At 43.2% G+C, this 26188-nt stretch overlaps 2 protein-coding genes across 2 annotated transcripts in view; both read right to left on the bottom strand.

Annotated features, from left to right (window-relative positions):
* LOC309552861 (uncharacterized protein) overlaps positions 1-4967 on the bottom strand; it is a gene marked incomplete at its 3' end in the record, with an annotated part of 214407 nt that extends 209440 nt beyond the window's left edge. The window contains exon 1 of the mRNA XM_082253772.1: positions 4880-4967. Within this exon, the coding sequence (XP_082109898.1) occupies positions 4880-4922 (43 nt within the window). The 5' untranslated portion in view covers positions 4923-4967. The remainder of the gene's footprint in view (positions 1-4879) is intronic.
* Positions 4968-17917: 12950 nt separating this feature from the next.
* Positions 17918-26188, bottom strand: part of LOC309552860 (uncharacterized protein) — a gene marked incomplete at both ends in the record, with an annotated part of 71482 nt that continues 63211 nt past the window's right edge. Inside the window, 2 exons of the mRNA XM_082253771.1 lie at positions 17918-18060; positions 24493-24900. Of these exons, the coding sequence (XP_082109897.1) occupies positions 17918-18060; positions 24493-24900 (551 nt within the window). The remainder of the gene's footprint in view (positions 18061-24492; positions 24901-26188) is intronic.

The following is a 26188-nucleotide window of genomic DNA, read 5'->3' as shown; positions in this document are numbered from 1 at the left end:
CTGCGATTACAGCTGTAAGTCGCTTGGGGTATGTCTCTATCAGTTTTGCACATCGAGAGACTGAAATTTTTGCCCATTTCTATTTGCAAAACAGCTCGAGCTCAGTGAGGTTGGATGGAGAGCGTTTTTGAACAGCAGTTTTCAGTTCTTTCCACAGATTCTCTATTGGATTCAGGTCTGGACTTTGACTTGGCCATTCTAACACCTGGATATGTTTATTTGTGAACCATTCCATTGTAGATTTTGCTTTATGTTTTGGATCATTGCCTTGTTGGAAGACAAATCTCCGCCCCAGTCTCAGTTTTTTTTGCAGATTCCATCAGGTTTTCTTCCAGAATGATCCTGTATTTGACTCCATCCATCTTCCCATCAATTTTAACCATCTCCCCTGTCCCTGCTATATATACAGTTATAACAGCTTTTAAACGTGAAGCATAGCTTGACACAAGTGTCTTGCAGCAATCTACGGGTATCTTCGCCCATTCGTCATGGGCAAAAGCCTCCAGTTCAGTCACATTCTTAGGCTTGTGCACTGCAACTGCTTTCTTTAAGTCCCACCAAAGGTTCTCAATCGGATTTAAGTCTGGTGACTGTGATGGCCACTCCAAAATGTTCCAGCCTTTAATCTGAAACCATGCTCTAGTGGACTTGGAGGTATGCTTGGGATCATTGTCCTGTTGAAAGGTCCAACGTCTCCCAAGCCTCAGGTTTGTGACGGACTGCATCACATTGTCATCCAATATCTCCTGGTACTGAAGAGAATTCATGGTACCTTGCACACACTGAAGCTTCCCTGTACCTGCAGAAGCAAAACAGCCCCAAAGCATGATTGACCCCCCGCCATGCTTCACAGTAGGCGATGTGTTCTTTTCTTCATAGGCCTCCTCCAAACATAGCGTTGATCCATGGGCCCAAACAGTTCTAATTTTGTTTCATCAGTCCACAGAACACTATCCCAAAACTTCTGTGGTTTGTCCACATGACTTTTGGCATACTGCAGTCGACTTTTCTTATTCTTTGGAGACAGCAAGGGGGTGCGCCAGGGAGTTCTGGCATGGAGGCCTTCATTACGCAGTGTGCGCCATATTTTCTGAGCAGAAAATTCAGTACCCACATCTGACAAATCTTTTCTCAGTTCCTCAGCAGTCACACCGGGACTTTTCTCCACTCTACGCTTCAGGTAGCGCACAGCAGTCTAAGTCAGCATCTTCTTTCTGCCACGACCAGGTAGCGTTTCAACAGTGCCCTTTGCCTTGAATTTGCGAATGATGCTTCCTATGGTGTCTCTTGGTATGTTTAACATCTTTGCAATCTTCTTATAGCCATTGCCCTTCCTGTGAAGAGTAATCACCTCTTCTCTTGTCTTCCTGGACCATTCTCTTGACTTCACCATGTTTGTAACCACACCAGTAAATGTCTAGAAGGAGCTGAGTATCACAGTCATTTTAAAGCTGCCTAATTGGTGCTTATTAGGCTTTATTGCTGCTCCCTGACATCCACAGGTGTTTTCAATACCTGATTGAAAACACTTCAATGAACCTCTGTTCTTCAGAGTGGTAGTCTTTAAGGGGTTGAATAATTGTGTCAATGAAGAATTCACAAAATAAACATTTACTACTGTATTACAAAACCAATTGATGTCATTTTAGTTGCATATGGTTCTTTAAGAAGTCCTTGTAGGATTTCATTCTGAATACAATTACAAATGTACACTAAATTCCCTAAAACCCTTTACAGCATTGGGGGTTGAATAATTTTGAACACAACTGATATATATATATATATATATATATATATATATAAATATAGATAGATATAGATAGATATAGATCTATTTCTATATATATATATATATACACAATTAATAAATGTAAACATTACTGCCAAATCAGAATAGAAGGAATGGACAAGCATTGTATATCTCACGTGGAAAGGAAACATTATCATGACAAATATTAACAAAAAAGGGATATTACCGAAAAACCTAACAATTTGCTTAAAACAAACCTCTACTTCCTTAAAGCGGAGTTCCGGCCACAAAATCAACATAGTCGATTTTGGACCATCTGCTTGCTCTAGCTCACCTGAAAAAGAAATGGGTAGTTAGTGTTTTTTTTTTTTTTTACTTACCTTGTAATTGCAGAAAGAAAATACTCACCTCTCTTCCACTTCCTCCCTAGGCCGCACGGCCCGCGCCGTCACTTCCGCTTTGCAATGATTTCTGGGAGCTGAACGTCATCGCTCCCAGGAATCAATGAGCCTGCACCGGCCCCGACGTCAGTTCCGGTGCAGGCGCGTCATACCTTGCTAAACAGCTTCTGGGCATGCCCAGAAGCTGTGCAGGGATGAAGCTGCAGACCCGGAAGTGACGGCGGGGCCGGCGCAGTGCATCGTGGGACCGAAGAGGATGGAAGAGGACGCGGAAGAGGATCGCGCTGGCTTCAAGCTGCCCACACCTGAGATGGCAGCGCTGGAGAAGAAATTTTAAAAGTAAGTATTTCTTTTAAAAGGTAAGTGTGAACCGGGACAGATCAGAGGCTATCCATTGTGGAATGCACTAGCCCTGACTGTCCCGGGGGTATGTTCATTGAAATTTTTTTTTTGTGGCCGGAATTCCGCTTTAAAAAGTATTTGTGCTACTCATAGCAATTCAATAAGTTACATAGTTACATAGTTAGTGAGGTTGAAAAAAGACATCAGTCCATCCAGTTCAACCTATGATGTGTGTTTGCTTTTAACCCTACATTGTATACCCCTGTATGTTGTGGTCTCTAAAGTGCCCATCTAATAGTTTGAAACTATCAATGCTCCCTGCTGATACGACTGCTTGTGGAAGAGAATTCCACATCCTTACCACTCTTACAGTGAAGAACCCCTTACGCACTTTAAGGTTAAACCGCCTTTCCTCTAGTTTTAGTGAGTGGCCACGTGTCTTCTTGTATCTCCTTTCTCTGAATAGTTTGTTCCTTATGCTAGGGTCGCCAGTACAGTATTTGTACATTGATATCATATCCCCCCTCAATCGTCTCTTCTCCAGAGAGAATAGGTTCAGTGCTTGAAACCTTTCCTCATAGCTGATGTCCTCCATTCCCCAAATTATTTTTGTTGCCCTTCTCTGGACTTTCTCCAGTTCCAGCACATCCTTCCTGGGGACCGGTGCCCAGAACTGGACAGCATACTCCAGATGTGGCCGGACCAGAGTCTTGTAGAGCGGGATAATAATCTCTTTATTTCTGGAGTGAATCCCCTTTTTTATACATCTCGGTATTCTGTTGGCTTTGCTTGCAGCTGCTTGGCATTGCATGCCACTGCCAAGCCTGTTGTCTACCAGTACCCCCAAGTCCTTTTCCATCCTAGACTCACCCAGAGGTTCCCCCCCCCTAGTGAGTAGCTTGCTTTCTGGTTTCTGGCCCAGAGGTGCATTACTTTACATTTTTCAACATTAAACCTCATCTGCCATGTAGTTGCCCACCCCGTTATTTTTTTCAGGTCCGCTTGCAAGGTTTCCACATCCTGCATAGAAGATATTGGCAAGCCTAGTTTAGTATCATCCGCAAATACTGAGATTGTACTCGATATCCCCTCCTCTAGATCATTTATGAATAAATTAAACAGGATTGGTCCCAGTACAGAACCCTGGGGGACCCCACTTTTCACACCCGCCCAATCCGAGTACTTCCCATTAATCATCACCCTCTGGACTCTTCCCTGGAGCCAGTTCTCTATCCAGGTACTCACCTTATGGTCCATACCTACCTTCCTTAGTTTGTACAGTAAGCGTTTGTGGGGAACGGTGTCAAAGGCCTTTGCAAAGTCCAGATACACCACATCCACAGGCTTTCCTTTATCTAGGTGGCAGCTCACTTCATCGTAGAAGGTTAATAGATTGGTTTGGCAAGAACGATTTTTCATGAATCCATGCTGATTACTACTAATAATACCGTTTTCATTACTAAAGTCTTGTATGTGGTCCCTTAACATCCCCTCCAAAATTTTGCAGACTACTGATGTTAGGCTGACCGGCCTATAGTTACCCGGGATATATCTCGGCCCTTTTTTAAATATTGGTACCACATTGGCTTTTTTCCAATCAGCTGGCACCATACCCGTCTGTAAACTATCCTTAAAGATCAAGAATAATGGTCTGGCAATCACCTGGCTGAGCTCTTTAAGAACCCTCGGGTGCAAGCCATCCGGTCCCGGGGATTTATTTATGTTAAGTTTCTTTAGTTTAGTTCTAAGTCTATCTTCTGTTAGCCATGGCGGCACTTCCTGAGGTGTGTTGTTTAGTTCGGCCTTACAAGCAAGGTTCGTGTAGCCCCCCGATTCTTTTGTGAAAACTGAAGAGAAGAAATTATTTAACACTTCTGCCTTTTCTCTGTCCTCAGTGGCCATATTTCCTTTGTCATCTTTTATGGGGCCAATGTGTTCTGGCCTCGCTTTCTTACTGTTTATATACTTAAAGAATTTCTTGGGGTTCTTTTTACTCTCCCCTGCTATATGTCTCTCGTGTTCTATTTTAGCCGCCCTGATTTCATCCTTACATTTCTTATTACACTCGTTATGTAAGAAGAAAACACACTTTTGACCTGTCACTAAAAACATAAACTTGATTTTAGTGTTAAAAAAATAAACTAGTAATTTTGAAGGTGGACTAAATGTTAAAAGTTACAAGCAGTTTAAATAGAACCTACATTTAACAAATTGTGAAAGAAAAAAGGTTCAGAAGATTTGCCAACTTTTTCCATTTGCCTTCCTCTTCATCAACTTTTTGATTTTTCAGATAGAACAGTAAAATAATTTAGCATGAATCCCTTTCAACCCAAGAACAACCCAAGCATATGTATGCTGTATGTAACCGCAGGTCACTAATACTCACCATGGATGAAGAATAAAAACAGGAGGACCTGGGTGGCTTTCATGTTGGAAGGCAGATTCTGTAGAAGGGAGCAGTTGTGTTTATTTTGTCTTAGACTGTAGAAGAAGAAGAAAAAGAAAAAGAAAAAGAAGAAGAAAACTAATTTCCTGGACATCACAAATTGTGGTTGGCATTTCTACCACACAGTTCTCCTTTCTTATAACTGGAAATGTGAGTACACAATGAGGGGTTAATTTATTAACCACTTGCCGGCCAGCCGCCGTACCTATACTGCAGGTCGGCTCTCTCCCGCTGTACATCGCTTCGTGCGACAGCTAGTGGGGGCGCGCGTGATTGCTCCCCGTGGAGACAGAACGGTGGTCTGCCTATGTAAACACGGCACACTGCTGTTCTGTCAGTAATGAACACAGGAATCCTGCGATCCTCCTATTTAGGAACACAGGTCTCTGTGTTTCTGCAGCAAGCCCACCCCCCACACAGTTAGAAAGCACCCCTAGGGACACATTTAACCCTTTGATCACCCCTGGTGTTAATCCCTTCACTGTCAGTGTCATTAGTACAGTAACAGTGCATATTTTTAGCACCGATTACTGTAGTAATGTCACTGGTCCCCCCAAAGTGTCAAAAATGTCAGTTAGGGGTCCGATCTGTCCGCCGCAATGTCGCAGCCCCGCTAAAAATCGCAGATCGCTGCCATTACTAGTAAAATACATAAATAAAAGTGACATAAATCTTTCCCTAGTTTGTAGATGCGATAACTTTTGCACAAACCAATCAATAAACACTTTCACCATAAATATGTAGCAGAATACAAATTGGCCTAAAATGATGAAAAAATTAGATTTTTACATTTTTTTTAATTGGGAATGTTATATAGCAGAAAGTTAAAAAAAAATGTCTCTTTCGATAACTGACGGTCACAGCTCCATGTCTTCTAGACATTGGGCTAATGCTGCTCTCTCTAGGAGTAGTGATGTCGCGAACATAAAGTTGAATGTTCGCGAACGGCGAACGCGAACACCGGCAAATGTTCGCGAACCGGCATACGGGCGAACCGCCATAGGCGAATTTTAAAACCCACAGGGACTCTTTCTGGCCACAATAGTGATGGAAACGTTGTTTCAAGGGGACTAACACCTGGACTGTGGCATGCCGGAGGGGGATCCATGGCAAAACTCCCATGGAAAATTACATAGTTGACGCAGAGTCGGGTTTTAATCCATAAAGGGAATAAATCACCTAACATTCCTAAATTGTTTGGTATAACTTGCTTTAAAACATCCAGTGTGTGTATACGATCAGGTATGATGTTGTATCGATCAGGTAGTGTAAGGGTTACGCCCGCTTCACAGTGACAGACCAAACTCCCCGTTTAACGCACCGCAAACAGACCAGAACCGATCAAAATGGGACAGGAACTGGGCTTCAAGGGTTAGGGTTAGGTTTAGTGTTAGGGCTAGGGTTAGGGTTACGGTGAGATACTTAGAGTTCTAAGTATCTAACTTAGAGTTAGAGTTAGTAACCCTACCCCTACGCCTCTAACACTAACAGTCTAACCCTAAGCACCCTAAGCACTAAAAATAACCCTAACCCTAGCCCTAACCCTAACCCTAACCCTAGCCCTAACCCTAACCCTAGCCCTAACCCTAGCCCTAGCCCTAACCCTAATTCTAATTTTTTTTCTGGTTCTGGACATGCTACAGAGCTGAAACTTCACAGGTACACTTTTTAGACCCTCAGACACTGAATCACACAAAAAAAGTTCTTAAAAATTGTCATTTTTTGATAGAGAGCCAATTATTGGAAAAATAGAAAAAAAAATAAAAATAAAAAAAAATAAAACATTTCTTTGGATTTAGCGTCTGGGGGGTCTAAAAAGTGTACCTGTGACGTTTCAGCTCTGTAGCATGTCCGGAATCAGAAAAAAATTACGAATTAGGGTTAGGGTTAGGGTTAGGGCTAGGGTTAGGGTTAGGGCTAGGGTTAGGGCTAGGGTTAGGGTTAGGGTTAGGGTTATTTTTATGGCTAGGCTTAGAGGGTTAGGGTTAAGGTTAGAGGGTTAGGGTTATGGTTAGAGGGTTAGGGTTAGGTTTAGTGTTAGGGGATAGGGTTAGGGTTACGGTGAGATACTTAGGGTTAGAGTTGGTAGCCCTACCCCTACCCCTCTAACCCTAACCCTCTAACCCTAAGCACTAAAAATAACCCTAACCTTAGCCCTGACCCTAACCCTAGCCCTAACCCTAACCCTAATGCTAGCCCTAACCCTAATTCAATTTTTTTTTCTGGTTCTGGACATGCTACAGAGCTGAAACTTCACAGGTACACTTTTTAGACCCCCCAGACACTAAATCGCACAAAAAAAAGTTCTTAACCACTTGCCGACTGCCGTCAGTAGATTTACTGCGGCAGTCAGCCCCTCACAGGCAAAGTGACGTTAATTTACGTCACTAGCCTGTGAGGCTCTCGGGAGCGAGCGTGCGCCGCCTGCGGCGCGCTCCCGCTCCCGCGTGGTCACGGACCCCCCCGCGCGTGTGACCGGTGGACCCGATGTCCGCCGGTCACTCGGCGATCGGCGGGGGAGAGGGAGAAAGGCAGGCAGCTTGTGTAAACAAGCTGCCTGTCAGTTCTCCCTGTGTAGAAACACTGATCATACGGTTCTACTATGTAGGACCGTTGATCAGTGTAACTACAGCTCAACAGACAGCCAATCACAGTTAGAATCCCGCCCCTAGGGACACACACAGCCCCTCCCTCTCAAATAAATTTAACCCCTTCACTGCCAGTGTATTTTTACAGTAACAGTGCATATATATAGCACTGATTACTGTAGAAATGTCACTGGTAACCCCAAAAGTGTCAAAAATGTCAGTCAAGGGTCCGATCTGTCCGCCCCAATGTCGCAGTACCGCAAAAAAAATCGCAGATCGCCGCCATTACGCGTTAAAAAAAAAAAACAACAAAAATGACAAAAATCTTTCCCTTTGTTAGTAAACACAATAACTTTTGCGCAAACCAATCAAAATACGCTTTTTGCGATTTTTTTTTACCAAACATATGTAGCATAAAACAAATTGGCCGAAAATGTTAAAAAATTTTGATTTTTACTTTTTTTTTTTTGGGAATTTCATGTAAAAAAATGTGAAAAATATTGTTATTTTTGCAAAATTGTCGCTCTTTTTTGTTTATAGCGCGTGATCAAAAAATCGCACAGGTGATCAAATACCACCAAAAGAAAGCTCTGTTTGTGGGGAAAAAAGGACGTCAAATTCGTTTAGGTACAGCGTCGCACGACCGCGCAATTGTCCGTTAAAATCACGCAGTGCCGAATCGCAAAATACCCCCTGGTCTTTTAGCAGCCAAATCCTCCGGGGCTTAAGTGGTTAAAAATTGTCCTTTTTGATAGAGAGCCAATTATTGGAAAAATTAAAAAAAATAAAAATAAAAAATGTCTTTGGATTTAGCGTCCGGGGGGGTCTAAAAAGTGTACCTGTGAAGTTTCAGCTCTGTAGCATGTCCGGAACCAGAAAAAAATACGAATTAGGGTTAGGGCTAGGGTTAGGGTTAGGGTTAGGATTAGGGTTAGGTTTAGGGTTAGGGTTATTTTTATGGCTAGGCTTAGAGGGTTAGGGTTAAGGTTAGAGGGTTAGGGTTATGGTTAGAGGGTTAGGGTTAGGTTTAGTGTTAGGGGATAGGGTTAGGGTTACGGTGAGATACTTAGGGTTAGAGTTAGTAACCCTACTCCTACCCCTCTAACCCTAACCCTCTAATCCTAAGCACTAAAAATAACCCTAACCCTAGCCCTGACCCTAACCCTAACCCTAACCCTAATTCTATTTTTTTTCTGGTTCTGGACATGTTACAGAGCTGAAACACAGGTACACTTTTTAGACCCCCCAGACAATAAATCCAAAGAATTTTTTTTTTTTTTTCAATAATTGGCTCTCTATCGAAAATGACAATTTTTAAGAACTTTTTTTTTGTGTGTGATTTAGTGTCTGGGGGGTCTAAAAAGTGTACCTGTGAAGTTTCAGCTCTGTAGCATGTCCAGAACCAGAAAAAAAAGATAATTTTTCAGTAGAGCAGGGATGGTGGGAAAACCGAAATGAGTGTGGTGTGCACACAGTACAGTCTGTGGTGGGTGTGTGGCCTCTCACACACAGCGGGCAGGCAACTGCAGTGCACAATATATATATATATATATATATATATAAAAAAAACACTCAAATACCAGCCCTAAAAAGGGCTTTTGGGGACAATATATATATATACATATATATATATATATATATATATATATATATATATATATAAATATATCACAGAACAAAAAAAAATTACACAAATTCCAGCCCTAAACAGGGCTTTTTGGGGACAATAAATATATATATATATCCAAAAAAAAGAAACCTCAAATACCAGCCCTAGGAAGGGCTTTTTGGGGTGCTGTCCTTACAGCAGGAGTGTACCAAGAACACTGACTAACAAGGCCGGGAACACTGACTAACAACTGTCCCTAGCTATTAACAGCAGCAGCACTCTCCCTGCTCTCACTAACACACTGCTTCAGAAATGATCTAAGATGGATGCTGCCCTTGCTTATTTATAGGAGGTGCGAGGGTCTGGGAGGGAGGGAGGTATGCTGATTGGCCTGGAATGTGTCTGCTGACTGTGAGGTTCAGGGTCAAAGTTTGCCTCAATGATGATGTATAGGAGGCGGACCGAACATCGCATATGTTCGCCCGCCGAGGCGAAAGCGAACATGCGAAGTTCGTCGGGAACTGTCCGCCGGCGAACACATCTCTATCTAGGAGTAGGACTAGGCGAAAACCTTTTTGGTTATGCCCCTGAGGCAGTCCCAGACGGTATACCATCACTTCCTGCTATAAGAATTCCATTTTTTCTGCCTAGTCAGGAGTAAGGACCTGGCTCTCTGCTGGGATCTCTAGTCCTGGCTTTTTGTTTTTTTTCAATGGAATTTTTCTTTATTATTTTTGTTCCTGTGGGAACTACAATCAACAGCCAGACTGGGCGACACACTGGATATCTCAGAACCTTATTATCTTCACAGTCTGACCTATTAGCCCCGTGCTCGGTTGGCTGTGACATAGTCCCACTGGTTGGGGGCTGGCCAGCGATTGAAACACCTCACAAGGTCGCATAGCCCAGGTCATGACAGTCACAGTATCCCCATTCCAAGACGGTGCGGTGGACTGATGGGAGTAGCGCCCGCCTTGTGCCATGGTGTGGAGAGTAGTGTCCCCCCTTATTTATTTTGGATTTTTTTGGGGTGGTCGCGGACCCTCCCTGGGGATGGTAGGCCCCTTCCTGTGTCCTCCCTTTCCCTCATGCTTTTCCCCCATCTCCACAGCGGGGTTCCCCCTGCGTAGGTTGCCTTACCTGCCCCCTGTCTCCCCCACATTAGCACCTTTTAGGGGCATGGGTGTATTTGGGTAGGGGGGCTTGTCTGGTGTTCGGCCAGAGAGTGGTGGGTGGGTGCCGCTCTTGGCCCCCCTTTTTGAGGGTGCCCATACCTTGTTGCTGCGGGGGTCTTTGGGGGGTTCCTTCCTGGTGGATGCCTCTTCCCTGGGGTCCAGTGGGGTCCCGAACAGCGCCACGTAGCGCCGCCATTTTGCCATGGATGCTGCATTCCCGACTTCGGCATCCATGTTTGTGTAGTCCAACCGCTATGTTTTGAGAATAACGGCAGCCATTTTCTTGTAGTCTTAATGTGGGGATGTGCTGCGGGGGCCTCTAGTGTCAGTGCCGGCACTTCCTCTTCCTTTTCCATCGCAGCGTGGCAGGTGGTTTGGCACTCTCCAGATCTGGGGTATACGATCCTTCCTCTGCTTTACAGCACTGCAGGTGCTCTGATTCTTGTGGTGCTCCAGCAAAGCGCGGGGGGGGTTCCCATTTTTTGAAAATCCCTTTTGGGTCTCAGTCTGCCCTGGCGGCCATGATGGCAGCCCTGCAGTCAATTGATGCGAATGGAGGAATCTGCTATGTTCTTGCATGTATGCCCATCATTAGAAGTGGGTGGATGCTGGGAGGTCTAATGGTGGGCATACCACACACCTTCTGGTATAGTTTTTTACAGCCAGTGGTGAGCTTTCATGTAAAAAGCAATCCTAGCAGATAATAAGTCGCTAGACTGCTTTTACAAGCAGTGGGAGGGGTCCCCCCCCCCCCCGCCACCTTCCATGGTTTTCTCTGGATCTCCTGTCCCACAGGTAACCCGAGACTGCAGCTGGTGGTTCCGTCAACTGACCATGGAGCTGATTGGAGACCAGAATGGCTCCAATCATCCCTATTGCCTAAAATACCAGAAGCTATGAGCATTTCATGACTTTGGTTTCGCCAGATATAAACAGAGCCATTGGGAAAGCATCTTATCACACCAATCTTGCTGTGGTCAGATGCTTTAGGGGAAAGGAGAGATCTAGAGTCCAATAGACGCCAAATATCGTGAAAAAAGAGTACCAGTCACAGTCAGTTTGTTGCCGCTGCACGGGCATGCACAATTTTAAAGCATGTCATGTTTGGTATCTACAGTATGTACTCGGCATAAGATCATCTTTTATATTTTACCAAATATTTGGGCAATATATAGTGTATTTGGGCATTACATTTTAAAAAAAGTGTTTTTTTTTCCCAAAAAATTGCTCTTGGAAAATCTATGCGCAATTACTGTGTGACAAAAAAAATTGCAACACCCACCATTTTGTTCTGTATGGCCTCTGCTTTAAAAAATATATAATATGTGGGGGTTCAAAGTAATTTTCTAGTAAAAAAAATAATTTTTTCATGTAAACAAAAAGCATCAGAAAAGGCTTGGTTTTCAAGTGGTTAGAAGAGTGGGTGCCGTGTGGCATAAGCTTCTAATATTGGGCATTAAATTCCAGGACAGTTCAAACCCCCCCACCCAAATGACCTCTTTTTAGAAAGTAGACACCCCAAGCTATTTGCTGAGAGTTATGGTGAGTCCATGGAATATCTTATATTTTGCCAGAACTTTGGAGAAATTTACAATATATTTTATTACACAAAGTTGTCATAAATGATATATTGCTCGCACATGCCATGGGTAAATGTAGAATGACACCCCAAAATACATTCTGATGCTTCTCCTGAGTACAGGTATACCACATGTGTGAGACTTTTTGGGAGCCTAACTGTGTACGGGACCCCGAAAACCAACCACTGCCTACAGGTTTTCTAAGGGCATAAATTGCATATTTTACTTCTTCACTACCTAACACAGTTTTGGAGGCCATGAAATGTAAAGAAAGCACAACCCCCCCCCCCCAAATGACCCCACTTTGGAAAGTAGACACTCCAAGCTATTTGCTGAGAGGCATGGTGAGTCCATTGAATATTTTATATTTTTCCACAAGTATCGGGAAAACGCCAACATTCTTTTTTTTTGTTTATACACAGAGTTGTCACTAAATGATATAATGCTCACACATTCCATGGGTATATGTGAAATGGCACCCCAAAATATATTCTGCTGCTTCTCCTGAGTATGGGGATACCCCATATGTGAGACTTTTTGACAGTCTAGCCGCGTACAGGACCCCGAAATCCAATCACCGCCTTCAGGCTTTCTAAGGGCGTAAATTGTTGATTTCACTCCTCACTACCAATCACAGTTTTGGAGGCCATGAAATGCCAAGATAGCACAACCCCCCCCCCCCCAAAAATGACCCCTTTTCGGAAAGTATGCACTCCATCTATTTGCAAAGAGGCTTGGTGAGTATTTTGTAGCTCTAATTTGATTTGGAAAATGAAGAAAGAAAATGAAAATGCATTTTTTTTTCTTTTTTCAATTTTTGAAGACTCTGTGACAGCAAAATACTCAAAATTCCTCTCAGCAAATAGCTTAGAGTTTCAACTTTCTGAAAGGGAGTCATTTGGGGGGGTGTCATCAGTTGATAAGGAGGATGTTAGTTGTCTGTAAGAATATCTTTGTTTGACTATCCCCTGCCTCTCTCCATTACCTTCGGGGTCACATTAGCTGAGTGATGGAGAAAAACTGAGGAAGAAGAGAAACATTGGAATATTAGTCAGTACCAGTTTGCACCTCTAACAGTGGGTTTCTTACATGTGTGGATGTTGCTGCATTATGTAAAACTAATTTACATTTTCGGATGGGGTACCTAGAGACTGTCCATAATTTTAAAGGAGGCCTTGATGAAAAAAAGCTTGAGAAACCCTGGTCTAAGCAGTAGGACAGCAAAAGCGCATTCAGTAGTCAATGGTCATCCTTATGAATATACATCTGATACTCCATGCATACTTTCCAACTTTTTGAGGCGGGAACAAGGGACACCTAATAGCAAATGTATGAAAGCATAGGACACACCCCCTGCCACACACCCCTTAACCACTTAAGCCCCAGCCCTATTTCGGACACTTTTTGTTTACAAGTTAAAACCAGTATTTTTTCCTAGAAAACGACTTAGAACCCCAAAACATTATATATATTTTTTTAGCAAAGACTCTGGAGAATAAAATGTCGGTCATTGCAATATTTTTTGTCACACGGTATTTGCGCAACGGTCTTTAAAACGCAATTTTTTGGGAAAAAATTTGAAAAATCAAATTTCACTGCATTTAAAAAATACTAAACAGTAAAGTTAGCCCATTTTTTTATATATTGTGAAAGATGATGTCACGCCGAGTAAATAGATACCCAACATGTTACGGTTTAAAATTGCCCCCCCCCCCCCCCCCGTGGGATGGCGACAAACGACAGTCAATAGAGATCTCAATAGGCGGCGCTTTAAATTTATTTAACGGTTACCAGTTTAGAGTTAGAGTGTACCTCTTTTTTTTAATTATTGCCCACGTTCTGGTGATCGCGGCGATGCCTCACATGTGTGGTTTGAACAGCGATTTAATTCGCGGCTCGACTTCCGTATAAGTTTTTTTTCGTGTGCGAGCTAACGGTGACGGGGGCGGTTAAATTTTTTTTTCCTATTTATTTATTTTTTTAACTTTATTACAGGTTTTTAAAAAAAAAAATAAAAATCTGATCACTTTTATTGCTGTCACAAGCAATGTAAACATCCCTTGTAACACCAATATGTATTGACAGGTACTCTTTATGGAGGGATCAAGGGTCTAAAAGACCCTAGACCCCTCCACTACACTTCCCTGTATGCAAAACGCTGAAAACGGCGTTTTTGCATACAGCCGTTTTTTAAATTTGCCGCCTTTTGCAGCAGAGTAACCCAGAAGTGACTTCATGGACGCCGCCTCCGGGTTACGTCATCGGAGACCCGATCAAAGCCGTTTCCGGCATTCATTGGGACTCCATCCAGCCGGCAGACGTGCCGGCTGGGTGCTCGGGGCTCCCGGTGGGACGGGAGCTCCGAGCAAAGTCACGGAAGGCGGCAGGGGGGGGGATGTCCCTTCCCGCTCACCTGGGTAACGATTGTGTGGCTCCCGAGCCGCATCAGTCATTACCGACGGAAAGCCGACCGTTGACACTAAACCATGGTACCGGGATGGTGTCTCTAGCTAGAGGCATCATCCTGGTATACTACCGCAAAGTTTACCGACGTAAATATATACGTTAGTATGCGGTAAGTGGTTAAAGGAGAATTCTACAAAATAAAGATTAGTTGAACCCACAAGTGCTTTTTTTTTTTTTTTTTTACCAAGATTATTCCTTTAATTTGGCTTTTAAAATGTACAAAATGCAGCCATTTAAAAATCGGATGAAAGGTTTAGCACTGGGAAACACTTTTTTAAAGATAAAAAGTACATTTATTATACAGCTATAAAGATCAGACCAAAATGAGGGACAAATGAGGGGGAAAGAGGGACAGACCCTACAAATCAGGGACAGTTGGGAGCTATGCTCTATGGATGTGATAGATCCTCCAACCTCACAGGTGAAGTCATCAGGGAAACTGTTAAATCTCATCAAGCCAGACAGAAGGATTAAAGACACCAGAAAAAAATGCCCATAGTGTATTATTTATTAAATAAAGTAAAAAAAAAATTAAAAACACCCCCAAACCACAAACAGCAGGGAACGGTGTTTGGGCACTCCATATACAGTGCATAAGAAAACACGAGGCACATAAACTTACATAGCATGCCACCAAACTTAGCTCAGAATGGCAGCAGGACCTCTGGCATATAAGTCAATCTCTGCGGCCGTTTCGTGCCACGCGCATCATCGGAAGCAATATTTTTTTTAATATTTAATTTAGGATTAAAATACACTTTAAGTGCTGGAGATTAGCATCCTACTTTAAACATTATAGTATTAATTTTTACAAAATTACTTGAGATGCATGGATACAAAATAATAACAGTTACAAGCTTTTAAGAAAACTATATCAAGTAATAAAATAGTAACAAATTATATATAGCAGTGTAACTAGAAGGATGATGAGAGCCGGTTCACACTGGGGCGACTTGTCAGGCGACTTGGACAAGTCATGGTGGGTCGCCTGCCATAGATTAGCACAGGACCCGTTCTAATAGGAGCGACACAAGTCGCTCCGACTTAGAAAAAGGGTCCTGTACTACTTTGGGGCGACCTGGAGCGACCTGCATTGACTTCAATGATATGAAGTCCGTGCATGTTGCTCTGAGGTCGCGGTGCGCACTGTGCACCGCGACTTCACAGGTCGCCCCGGCAAGTCGGGTCGCCTGTATGTCAACCGGCTCTGAATGTAATACATGTGTGTGAAATGGAAGGATATATACAAAGGACACAGTTTTGTATATGATAGATAGATAGATAGATAGATAGATAGATAGATAGATAGATAGATAGATAGATAGATAGATAGATAGATAGATAGATAGATAGATAGATAGATAGATAGATAGATAGATAGATAGATAGATAGATAGATAGATAGATAGATAGATGTACTAAGAATGAATTCCATAATTAACATATAACTATAGTAGGGTGGTATGTGCACAGCTCATAGTTACTGAATATGGAAGTACAGCCCCACCTGTTTTATACCCCAAATCTATTTCCATCACGTCCCTATTAAGATCTTGGACAATTAGATCCTTCTCAATACTGATTAACCGCTTGCCTATTGGGCACTTTTACCCCCTTCCTGCCCAGGCCAATTTTTCAGTTTTCAGCGCTGTCGCAGTTTGACAATTGCGCGGTCATGCAGCACTGTACCCATATGACATTTTTAAACAGACGGAAAAAGACCAAACGTTTTGAAAAAAAAGAAAGAAAAACTTTTTTTTTAGTTTCCATTATAAAATTTAGCAAACAGGTAATTTTTCTCCTTCACTGAAGTGCGCTGATGAGGCTGCACTAATGGGCACTGATAAGCTGCACTGAATGGGCACTAATAAGGCAGCACTAGTGGGCACTGATGAGAATGCACTGATATATGGCACTGATGGGCACTGATAGGCAGCACTGATGAGGAGGCACTGATTGGCAGCACTGATGGGCACTGTACGACAGCACTGATTTGCAGTACTGATTGGCACTGATTGGCATCACTGATTGGCACTGATTGTTAGCACCAATTGGCACTGATTGACAGTACTGATGAGGAGACATTGATTGGCAATACTTATGGGCACTGATTGGTAGCACTGATTGACACTGATTGGCAGCACTGATGGGCACTGTTGGGGCTGCACTGATAACCAGAACACTGATGATCAGTGGCCTGATTATCAGGTCAGATGTCCCCTTTCACACTAGCTGGTTACCAGCTCTCCCCCCTCTCCTAAGGCTGTGACAGCATGAGGGAAGGAATGCTGATAACCGACAAGCTGATCACTTGGTAAAGAGCCGTTGTGATTGGCTCTTTACCCCGATTTGTGATCAGCTGTCTCCGATGGACACAGCAAATATGTGTGCCGCAGCGGGCGCGTGGAGGGCGTGATCAGAAGAGGGCGCCATATGATGCCCTCTTCAGAACTAGCCGACCCCACTGTAGCCTTCATTTTGTAATAGTGCCATCAGCAAGTAGGTAAAGTGGTTGTAAACATCAAACATGAAATATAAACAAAGCATATCCCTCTATAGTGTACGCTTGTCTAAATCCAAAGCACCAAGTATCATTTCTGTCTGCTGTCTCCTTCCTCTGGTATAAGCATGAGTCACTTTTGACAAGTTTTCCTTACACCAAGAGAAAATGGTGACAGGGGAGGGATCTCCAGCTGATTGACAGCCTCAGCTCTGTTCCTGTGTGCTGTTTGGAGGGGGTGTGTCCCTTCCCTCCAATCAGCTCTCAGAGCTCTCCTCACTGATGTAATTCAGGTCTCCACCCCCTGCTTTTTAGAGCTGAGAGATCCTGTGTAAAACTGCACTTTGAACAGATGTAAAGATGAGAAGACTGCAGATAAACAGGTACAACTTATGTAGGAGGATTTACTTTATTGCTGTGTATCACCAGTCACTTCATTGGGATAGGCTGTAAAGCTAGGTTCACATCTGCATGGTCCCCAATTGTTCCTGCAGTCATAACTACCTGCACAGAGAAATGCGCAGGATATGTGCAGGTGCCATTAATTCTAATGGCACACCACATGCACTAAAAATTGTACCTGCACTGCGCTTGCGGTTCCCGTGTGGGCTGTGATTCCAGAAATGGTGCAGGGACCTTTTTCCTACGTTTCAGGAGTCACATCAGCCTATTTAAATGAATGGGCTGCTGTACCCATGCAAAAGGTGTCTTGCAGAGCCACATCAATGTGAAGCAAGCCTAAGATTGTATCCTGTTGCTTTTTACCTAGTTTTTTTTCTTTTTTTTTTTTTTTTGCTTGACATTAAAATATATTATTCTTTTCTTTATTAAAAAGCTAATATATAAATCGATTTTTATCTGAAAGGCTCACTGAGGCCCTCACCAGGACACAGAGAACCCACGGACAACACCCAAGCCTTTGGGCCGCTAACAATGAAGGGACTTCTCATTGTGATATTTTAGGTAGACTTCCCAAGAACAAATACTGGAGACCCCATCGTCTCAAATCTGCAATTCACAATTGTCTTTTTTAGGTATTCCAGAGCTGCTCTCCTCTGATTCATTCAGTTTGGACGTTGGTGTGGTCACTTTCTCTCTTCACATAGATGGCACACAGTATTATACTCAGTACAAATAAAAAGGCTTTGATCCCAAAATAAGCTGCAAGTATTACAATTTGATGTCCGGTGACGTTCGTGAAATCTATGAGAGACAGAAAATAAATATTAGAATACAATAAAATATCCCCATTTTATCAACAAGTAATGTATTTTAACCACTTGCCGGCCACCGCAAGTATATATACTGCGGCGGTCAGCCCCGTGCAGGCAAAGTGACGTACCGGTACGTCACTCGCCTGTGAGCCAATAGGGGGCGAGCGCGCGCCGCCGGAGGCGCGCTCCCGCCCCCACTCGTTCACCGACAACTCCGCGCGAGTAACCGGCGGACCCGATGTCCGCCAGTCACTCGCTATCGTCAGTTACAGAGGGAGAAAGGCAGGCGGCTAATGTAAACAAAGCCGCCTGTCATTCTCCCCTGTGTAACAGCAGAGATCATACGGTCCTGCTATGTAGGATCGTAGATCTCTGCTGTTACATGTAAAGCCACATCCAATCACAGTTAGAAACATGCCCCTAAGGACACACACGGTACGTCACTAGCCTGGGAGCCAATAGGGGCGAGCGCACGCCGCCGGGGTGTGCTCCCGCCCTCGCTCGTTCACTACGAAGCCCGCGCGTGTGACTGGAGGACCCGATGTCCGCCGGTCACTTGCGATCATCGGATACATCGGGAGAAAGGCAGGGGGCTAATGTAAACACAGCCGCCTGTCATTCTCCCCTGTGTAACAGCACAGATCATACGGTCCTGCTATGTAGGACCGTTGATCTGTGCTGTTACACACACACAGCCACATCCAATCACAGTTAGAAGCACACCCCTAGGGACACACCCCTCCTTCTCCAATAAAGTTAACCCCTCCCCTGCCAGTGTCATTTTTACACTAACAGTGCATATGTATAGCACTGATTACTGCAGTAATGTCACTGGTACCCCTAAAAGTGTCAAAAATGTCAGTCAAGGGTCCGATCTGTCCGCCGCAATGTCGCAGTCCCGCAAAAAAAATTGCAGATCGCCGCCATTACTCGTTAAAAAAAAAACAACAAAAATGACAAAAAATTTTGCCCGCAGTTAGTAAACGCAATAACTTTTGCGCAAACCAATCAAAATACACTTATTGCGATGTTTTTTTACCAAACATATGTAGCAGAAAACAAATTGGCCAAAAATGTTAAAAAAAATGTGATTTTTACATTTTTTGGGGGGGGAATTTCATATAAAAAAAAATGTGAAAAATATTGTTATTTTTGCAAAATTGTCACTCTTTTTTTGTTTATAGCGCATGATCAAAAAATCACACAGGAGATCAAATACCACCAAAAGAAAGCTCTGTTTGTGGGAAAAAAGGACGTCAATTTCATTTGGGTACAGCGTCGCACGACCGCTCAATTGTCTGTTAAAGTCACGCAGTGCCGAATCACGAAATAGGGCCTGGTCAGGAACGGGGTAAAATCTTCTGGGGCTTAAGTGGTTAATTGGGATTTATAAAAAAAATGTCCGTAGTAGGGCTTTAATTATTAGTACGAGTTAAAATACAATGTTGTTCAAGTTTTGTTGCTGTGTGTGTCCCCATCTGGGGAATTGCACCTCACTTCATATTTGATGGGTGTCAAACAGAACAGGATATGAAGAAAAATGATGGGGACACAAAAATCTAAAATACATTCTAACCAGCCCCACAATATTCAAATTCCAATTAAAAAAATAGCTGGAGTTGAACTTTAATCACCATGTAATACCGTTTTTAAAATGGAGTCTTATTTGGTTACCCATTTACATCATGTAAATTTTTTATCTCATAAAACTATATACTGCAAACATTTGAAAACAAATCACAATGTTACCATACATGCGGATAATATTATACTGAAAGGATGTTTGGAGATTTGGCTTTTGGTTAGCCAGGGACACCAGAATTGTGCTATGAAGGCAACCCCTATAAAGCCCAATTGAACTTTTAGTTTAACCTCCCTGGTCTGATTATGTCCGGATTTCTGTGCTAAAAGCGGTACATTGTTTTGCACGGAAATCTGTTGTTTTACATTTTAAAACTCATCTTCCCCTGCGATCCCCCGCCGTCCTCCCCCGCCATCCTTCCCCGCTGTCCTCCCGCTCCGTGCTCAGCCGATGCCGGCACCTGTCTTCCGGTTCCCTTTCCTGCAAGAGTTGTGACGCAAGGGGGTAGAACCGGCGGCGATTTAAAAAAATGTAAATACAGGATTACACTGTATCATTCCATTTCACCACAGGATTTCACCTGGTGACTTTTCCAGTGCTTTTCCAGTCCTTTGTGCCTGGAAAATAGAGAACGTCCATGGCGTCCAAAAAGTGTTCTTTTGCACAAAAGCGCTTTTAGACGAACTGGAAAACAGCGACAGCAAAACAGAGTTACTTGAAGAACTGAGCGATAGCGATTGTGGGAAAATTTGTCATCAGATACGGAAAGTGACGACAGTGACGATTCTGATGTATCTTTCTGGCACATCGCTGCGTTGGAAATTCTGAAGAATCATTTGATATTCTTCCCAAATTCCACAAGCGATGTGCCAGAAAGAGACATCAGTATCATCGCTGTCGTCACTTTCCGTACCTGATGACCAATTTTCACACGAATCGCTATCGCTCAGTTCTTCAAGTAACTCTGTTTCACTGTCACTGTTTTCCAGTTCGTCTAAAAGCGCTTTTGCTCAAAAAGAACGATTTTTGGACGCCATGGTCGTTCTCTATTTTCCAGGCACAAAGCACTGAAAAAGCACAGGCAGGGCACTGGAAAAGTCACCAGGTGATATCCTGTGGTGAAATGGAATGATACAGTGTAATCCGTTAGGATCACAGCTTTCTATCATCTCATTTGGTGTATTTACACTTTTGAATTTGCTGCCGGTTCCACCCCCCCCCCCCCTGCGTCGCAACGCTCGCAGGGAAGGAACCGGAAGGCAAGTGCCGGAAATCGGCCATGCACAGAGCAGGGAGAGACTGTGAGGACGGCGGGGGAGCGCAGGGAAGGTGAGTAACATTGCGGGGTAATCCCGAGTGTGGCTCGGGGTTACCGCTTTTGGTAGTGAAAGTTAACCCCGAGCCACACTCGGGAATACCGCCAGGGGGGTTAAATCAGCTAAATACATTGTAGGTGCATCAAAACAAAATGTATGCAAAGTTCCTTGACTCTATGTGTAGAAGCAGTGGTCTTTCTGCAGAGGTCAGACACATTCCTTATTGAACTGGAGCTGGAGTTCTCCTATCAGTAGGGAGCATAAGCTTTGCTAACTAGAGAGCTCTAGCTCTGGTTGATACAGGGGAGTTCAGTGCCCTGCCAGCACCTATGTTTTATCTGTGCCACATCCTAGAGATAATGAATTTGAAGATTCAAGGGAAGAATAATGGACTTAATAGGCACGTAGATGTATAAAATAGAAAAATGTGTTGATCTGCATTAAAACTGTTATATAAAAGTATACAAAAAAGAAAAAGCCTCCAGGGGTAGTCCAGAGCAGTGCCGGGACAAGGTCATCCAGTGCTCAGGGCAAGGATTCCAAACTGCGCTCCAATCTTCCCTTAGGTTTAGGGTCAAGGCATCCCCCATCCATGCAATAAACCATTGCGTCCAGGGAAACTGCTCCTCCTGCCCACCCCTTGTCCCGGCCCTGGTCCAGAGATCTTTTGCCACCCCTGTCCCTCACCGCAAAGACCCGCAGCCAGCTAGCACTAGGACCTGCTATGTGCATCCATGGATTATTGGATATATATAACTGTATATATTTTTTTCTTTGTTAATGTCACTGTTGTTGAAGCACATCCTATAGCAGGAAGGAGCAAAAATGTGCGATTTCCCTTTCAAAAAGTTTTGAGTCTAGTATGGATTTTTAGGGGGTACCTCACAGAAAAAACAACAACAAAAAAAAAATGTGTGAGGTCCCCAGGAAATCTATACCAGGCCCTTATTCTGAGTGGGCAGCCTGGCCACAGAGGAGCACACAATGATTTCTTCAGAATAACAAAAGGTAGGAATCTGTGCAGAGATCACCCAGAGGGGAATGTTTTTTTCTCAACAAAAGTGGAGTAAAGGCCCGTATACGTAGCGATTGTCGGCCGTAAATATTCGGCCAACGTCCGATCGGCCGATTAGTATGATGCTTCCGACAACCGACTGCGACTTTTCGGCCGAACAGAATCTGGTGTGCAGGCTTTAAAATTTTTGTTGGCCAACACCAGAACGGCCGATTGTTCCTCAGTCAGTACAGAATTCGGCCGACAAACAGCAGATGAGCAAGACTGGGCATGCTCAGAGAAGAAAAAGCACACGGAAAGTTAACCATCACATGACATCACTTCTGCAGTCAGCTGTTGTTGGCCGACAAAATTTTCAACCGACAGGACAGCAAAGGACAAAAGACGGCCGATCTTTCGGCCGACAATCGCTACGTGTGTACGGGGCTTTACACTTTAAAGATGTACTGTATGTATTCCGTGTGCTCATCAGCTCCATCTGGTGGCCACAATGCAGTATTTTACTACAGCCCATAAAAAAAATAATAATATTTGTTCAGAACAGGAAATAACCTTAAGCCCCCGTTCACATACACGCGATCCGACTTCGGGTGGCAACCTCCGAGGGCGCGGTGCGAGCAGTGCGCCGCGACCTCGGAGCGGCCACCACGGACTTCATAACATTGAAGTCTATGGCGGTCGCCTCCTGGTCGCCCCAAAGAAGCTCCGGACCCTTTTTCTAGGTCGGAGCGACTTGTGTCGCTCCTATTAGAACGGGTCCGCAGCTTCCCTATGGGAGGCGACCTGTGGTGACCTGTGAGGCGACCAGGTCGCCTCACAGGTCGCCCTAGTGTGAACCGAGGCTAAGAGCATTTGTTTTTGCTTAAAAAATGTACATACAGATTCACTGGATGAATGGATATGCAATTTTTTTTTTTTTTTTTCAAATAGACCACCCATGTCCTGCAATGCAGAAAAATGCTAATAATAGAGAGGTTTGGCAACATTTTTTTTGGTTGTACTCCTGAGAGTCACAAGAGTAAAATTACTTTTGTCCTTCTGTGACCCAGAGTCAGCTGATAGCAAGTTGTTGCCCACTATTAGCTAACAGGGCAGAGCTAATCCAGGATTGGGAAGCAACCCAATCCCAATATTGTCAGGATCCACCTCTCAGCCGGCTTGACAGGTTTATCCGCTTTTCAGCATGCGCTTTAGAGGTGGAGCCAGCCACTCCCTCCCCTGCCCTTACCCCAGCCCGGAGCCAACACAGCAGAAAGATTTGTAGTTATCAATTGAGCAAAAGTTTGATGACATCACCATCCATTGATACTTCCTCCATAACTAAAGGTTTGTACCTTGGTATAGGCCCAAGCTGGCACAAATAGCTGCTAAGTGCTACCCAAAAGTGCCCAGATCCCTAAAGTCTAATCTCTGTAGGCAAGACCCCCTGGTGTGGGATTTTTTAGGGCAACAATATCACCAAAGCCATTAAAAAGGTATACATTTTAGTTTACATATACTGTATGTATAAAAAGACAATACAAAGCATGAGTTCAATAAAATAACATAACATAACAAATCAGTTGACATGTATAACACTGTTGTGTAAGCGTAACCTCAGATCAACTGTGATGACAGAGATATGAACCCATATTCACGGCTCTGTCATCACAGCTGATCTGAGGTTACACTTAGACAACAGCATTATACATATCAACCGCTAGGTTATGTTATTTTATTGAACTCATGCTTTGTATTGTCTTTTTATACATATATGTAAACTAAAATTTATACCTTTTCAATCACTTTGGTGATTTTGTTGCCCTAAAAAATCCCACACAAGGGGGTCTTGCCTACAGAGTTTAGGCCCAAGCTGGAGGAATCTGAAGGAGGCAGAGGAGCTTGAGGAGTCTGCAGAAGGCAGAGCATTGCACCAGTGATCCACCAGTTGCAATACTTTTCAGGCTCAAATGCGAAAAAAATAATAAGAGGAAATTTTTGTAATATAGTTACATAGTAGTTGAGGTTGAATAAAGACAATAGTCCATCCAGTTCAACCTGTGTAGGTGTGTACCCCTGAATGTTCTGATCCTTGAGACGTACGTCCAAGAGTCTTTTGAAAGTAGCCATACTCCCCCAGAAACCACCTCTTGTGGTAGAGAATTTCACAATCTTGTAGCCCTAACAGTAAAGAACCCCCCCCCCCCATTGCCTGAGGTTAAAACGCATCTCCTCTAATTGCATTGTATGCCCTCGAGTCCTCATGCAATCCTTTCGACTGAATAGCTTTTTTTCTATGCTTAGATCACCATTGAGGTATTTATAAATTGCTATCATGTCCTCTCTCAGGCATCTCTTCTCCAGGGAGAATAAATCAAGCAATTGCAGACGCTCTTCATAATTAAGGTCCTGGGTGGGTGCATTTATTCTTTTTTTTTATAAAGTAGAATTCTCTTTTAAGCCCTGTAATGCAGAAAAAAATGCTTGCACAAATAATAAAAATGTAAAGAAAAATAAAGTAGTTTATACCTGCAGAGATCGTATTTGTTACATGTATATTTAATTGCATTCTGTTCCCGTATTTCAGCACTGAGTTGGTCTTCTGGGTTCCAATGCAGAATTTCAGTATCACCAAACAGTAATAGGTGGTGCTATCTGTATCTTGGACCTCATTTATCTGGAGATCAGAAGATCCATTCAGCTGGGTTCTTCCCCTATAACTGGGATGAACCATCAGATCGGAGGGGTGATAGGCGTAGGGTCCTTTTGGGCTGCCCACTCTCCAGAAAACTCCACTCCGCAGAAGGTTTTGGTCTTGTTGGATGGTATATGGGCAGGTGATGGTGACAGAGTCTCCTTCATTAGCCAATATTATCGTAGACTGAGTGGCCATCAACTGGGGGTCATTCTGAGAAGAATCTGAGAAGAGAATATGTTCTACAATTAAAAAAAAATATTTAGTAGGTACATTTTATATTTTATAAGGAGTATTTAATCTATTGGTGAAACCATACAAAACTAGCAAAACTGCCATAGTAAATTAAAGACCGTGCTAAATTATTTTTTGTTGTACTGAGGGTGGAATGGTTGGACAGTCTGACAAGTTTCTATTGTCTATAGTGATATATTAATGGCACTGGAGCCTCAGATAGATATACTTAAGTACTAATGACAAAAACGTACTGGTGGTAACCCAATGGGCATCTAGGCTATTGCCCAGAAGGCTATTCTTGTAGACCAAGGAATTGTAACAGTAACCTCTGACTGTAGAAGTGATACTTGAATCTGAGCACCACACAAAAGTGTTTGAGTCCAGCACATTGTGGGGCTCACATATTGTCCTCTTTATCGGGGCTAAAACATAAAGTAAAATATAAAAGCATCAAGCCAAAATAATGGATTGTATTTTTATATTTTAACATTATGTTTTAATCCTGATGAAGGGGACGATGTGTGGTCCCCGAAACACATTGGTTATAACATCTAATATAGGTTTGGAATAAAACCTAATTTTGGACTTTAACACATTGGACTTCAATTCTCAGACTTAGGCCCCTTTCACACATACGGTCCGTTCAGTTCATCAGTTCAGTCACGTCAAATGTATCAGTTTTCCATCCGTTTTTCATCCATTTTTTATTCGTTTTCCATCCGTTTTTCATCCATTTTCATTAGTTTTTCGACAGTTGTCATCCGTTTTTCGACAGTTGTCATCCGTTTTTTGTCAGTTGTCATCCGTTTTTCGTCAGTTGTTATCCGTTTTTCATCCATTTTTCATCAGTTGTTATCCGTTTTCCATCTGTTGTCGTCCGTTTTTCATCCATTGTCATCCGTTTTTCATCCGTTGTCATCTGTTTTTCATCCGTTGTCATCCGTTTTCATCCATTGTCGTCCGTTTTTCATCCATTGTCGTCCGTTTTTCATCCGTTGTCATCCGTTTTCATCCGTTATCATCCATTTTTCGTCCGATCCGTTTTTTTGACGGATGAAAAATAGGGCATTCCTCCATTTTAAAAAAACTGACATTGACGGATGCGGAGGAAAACGGATGTTAACTGGCGATCATCTGTTGTCATGCGTTTTTACATAGAGATACATTAATGTCCGTTTTTCATCCGTCAACGGATGGATGAAAAACAGACAAACGGGCAACATGTGTGAAAGGGGCCTTAAGTTTCTATTGTTTATGTTCCTGTTGAGAAGATTGCATTCATTCGAAAATGGC

Source organism: Pelophylax lessonae (genome assembly GCF_965119305.1).
Source record: "Pelophylax lessonae genome assembly, chromosome: 4".
Classification (NCBI taxonomy): Eukaryota; Metazoa; Chordata; class Amphibia; order Anura; family Ranidae; genus Pelophylax; species Pelophylax lessonae.
Note: the sequence above shows the minus strand (reverse complement) of the source record. Positions and strands in the feature narration are given on the sequence as shown.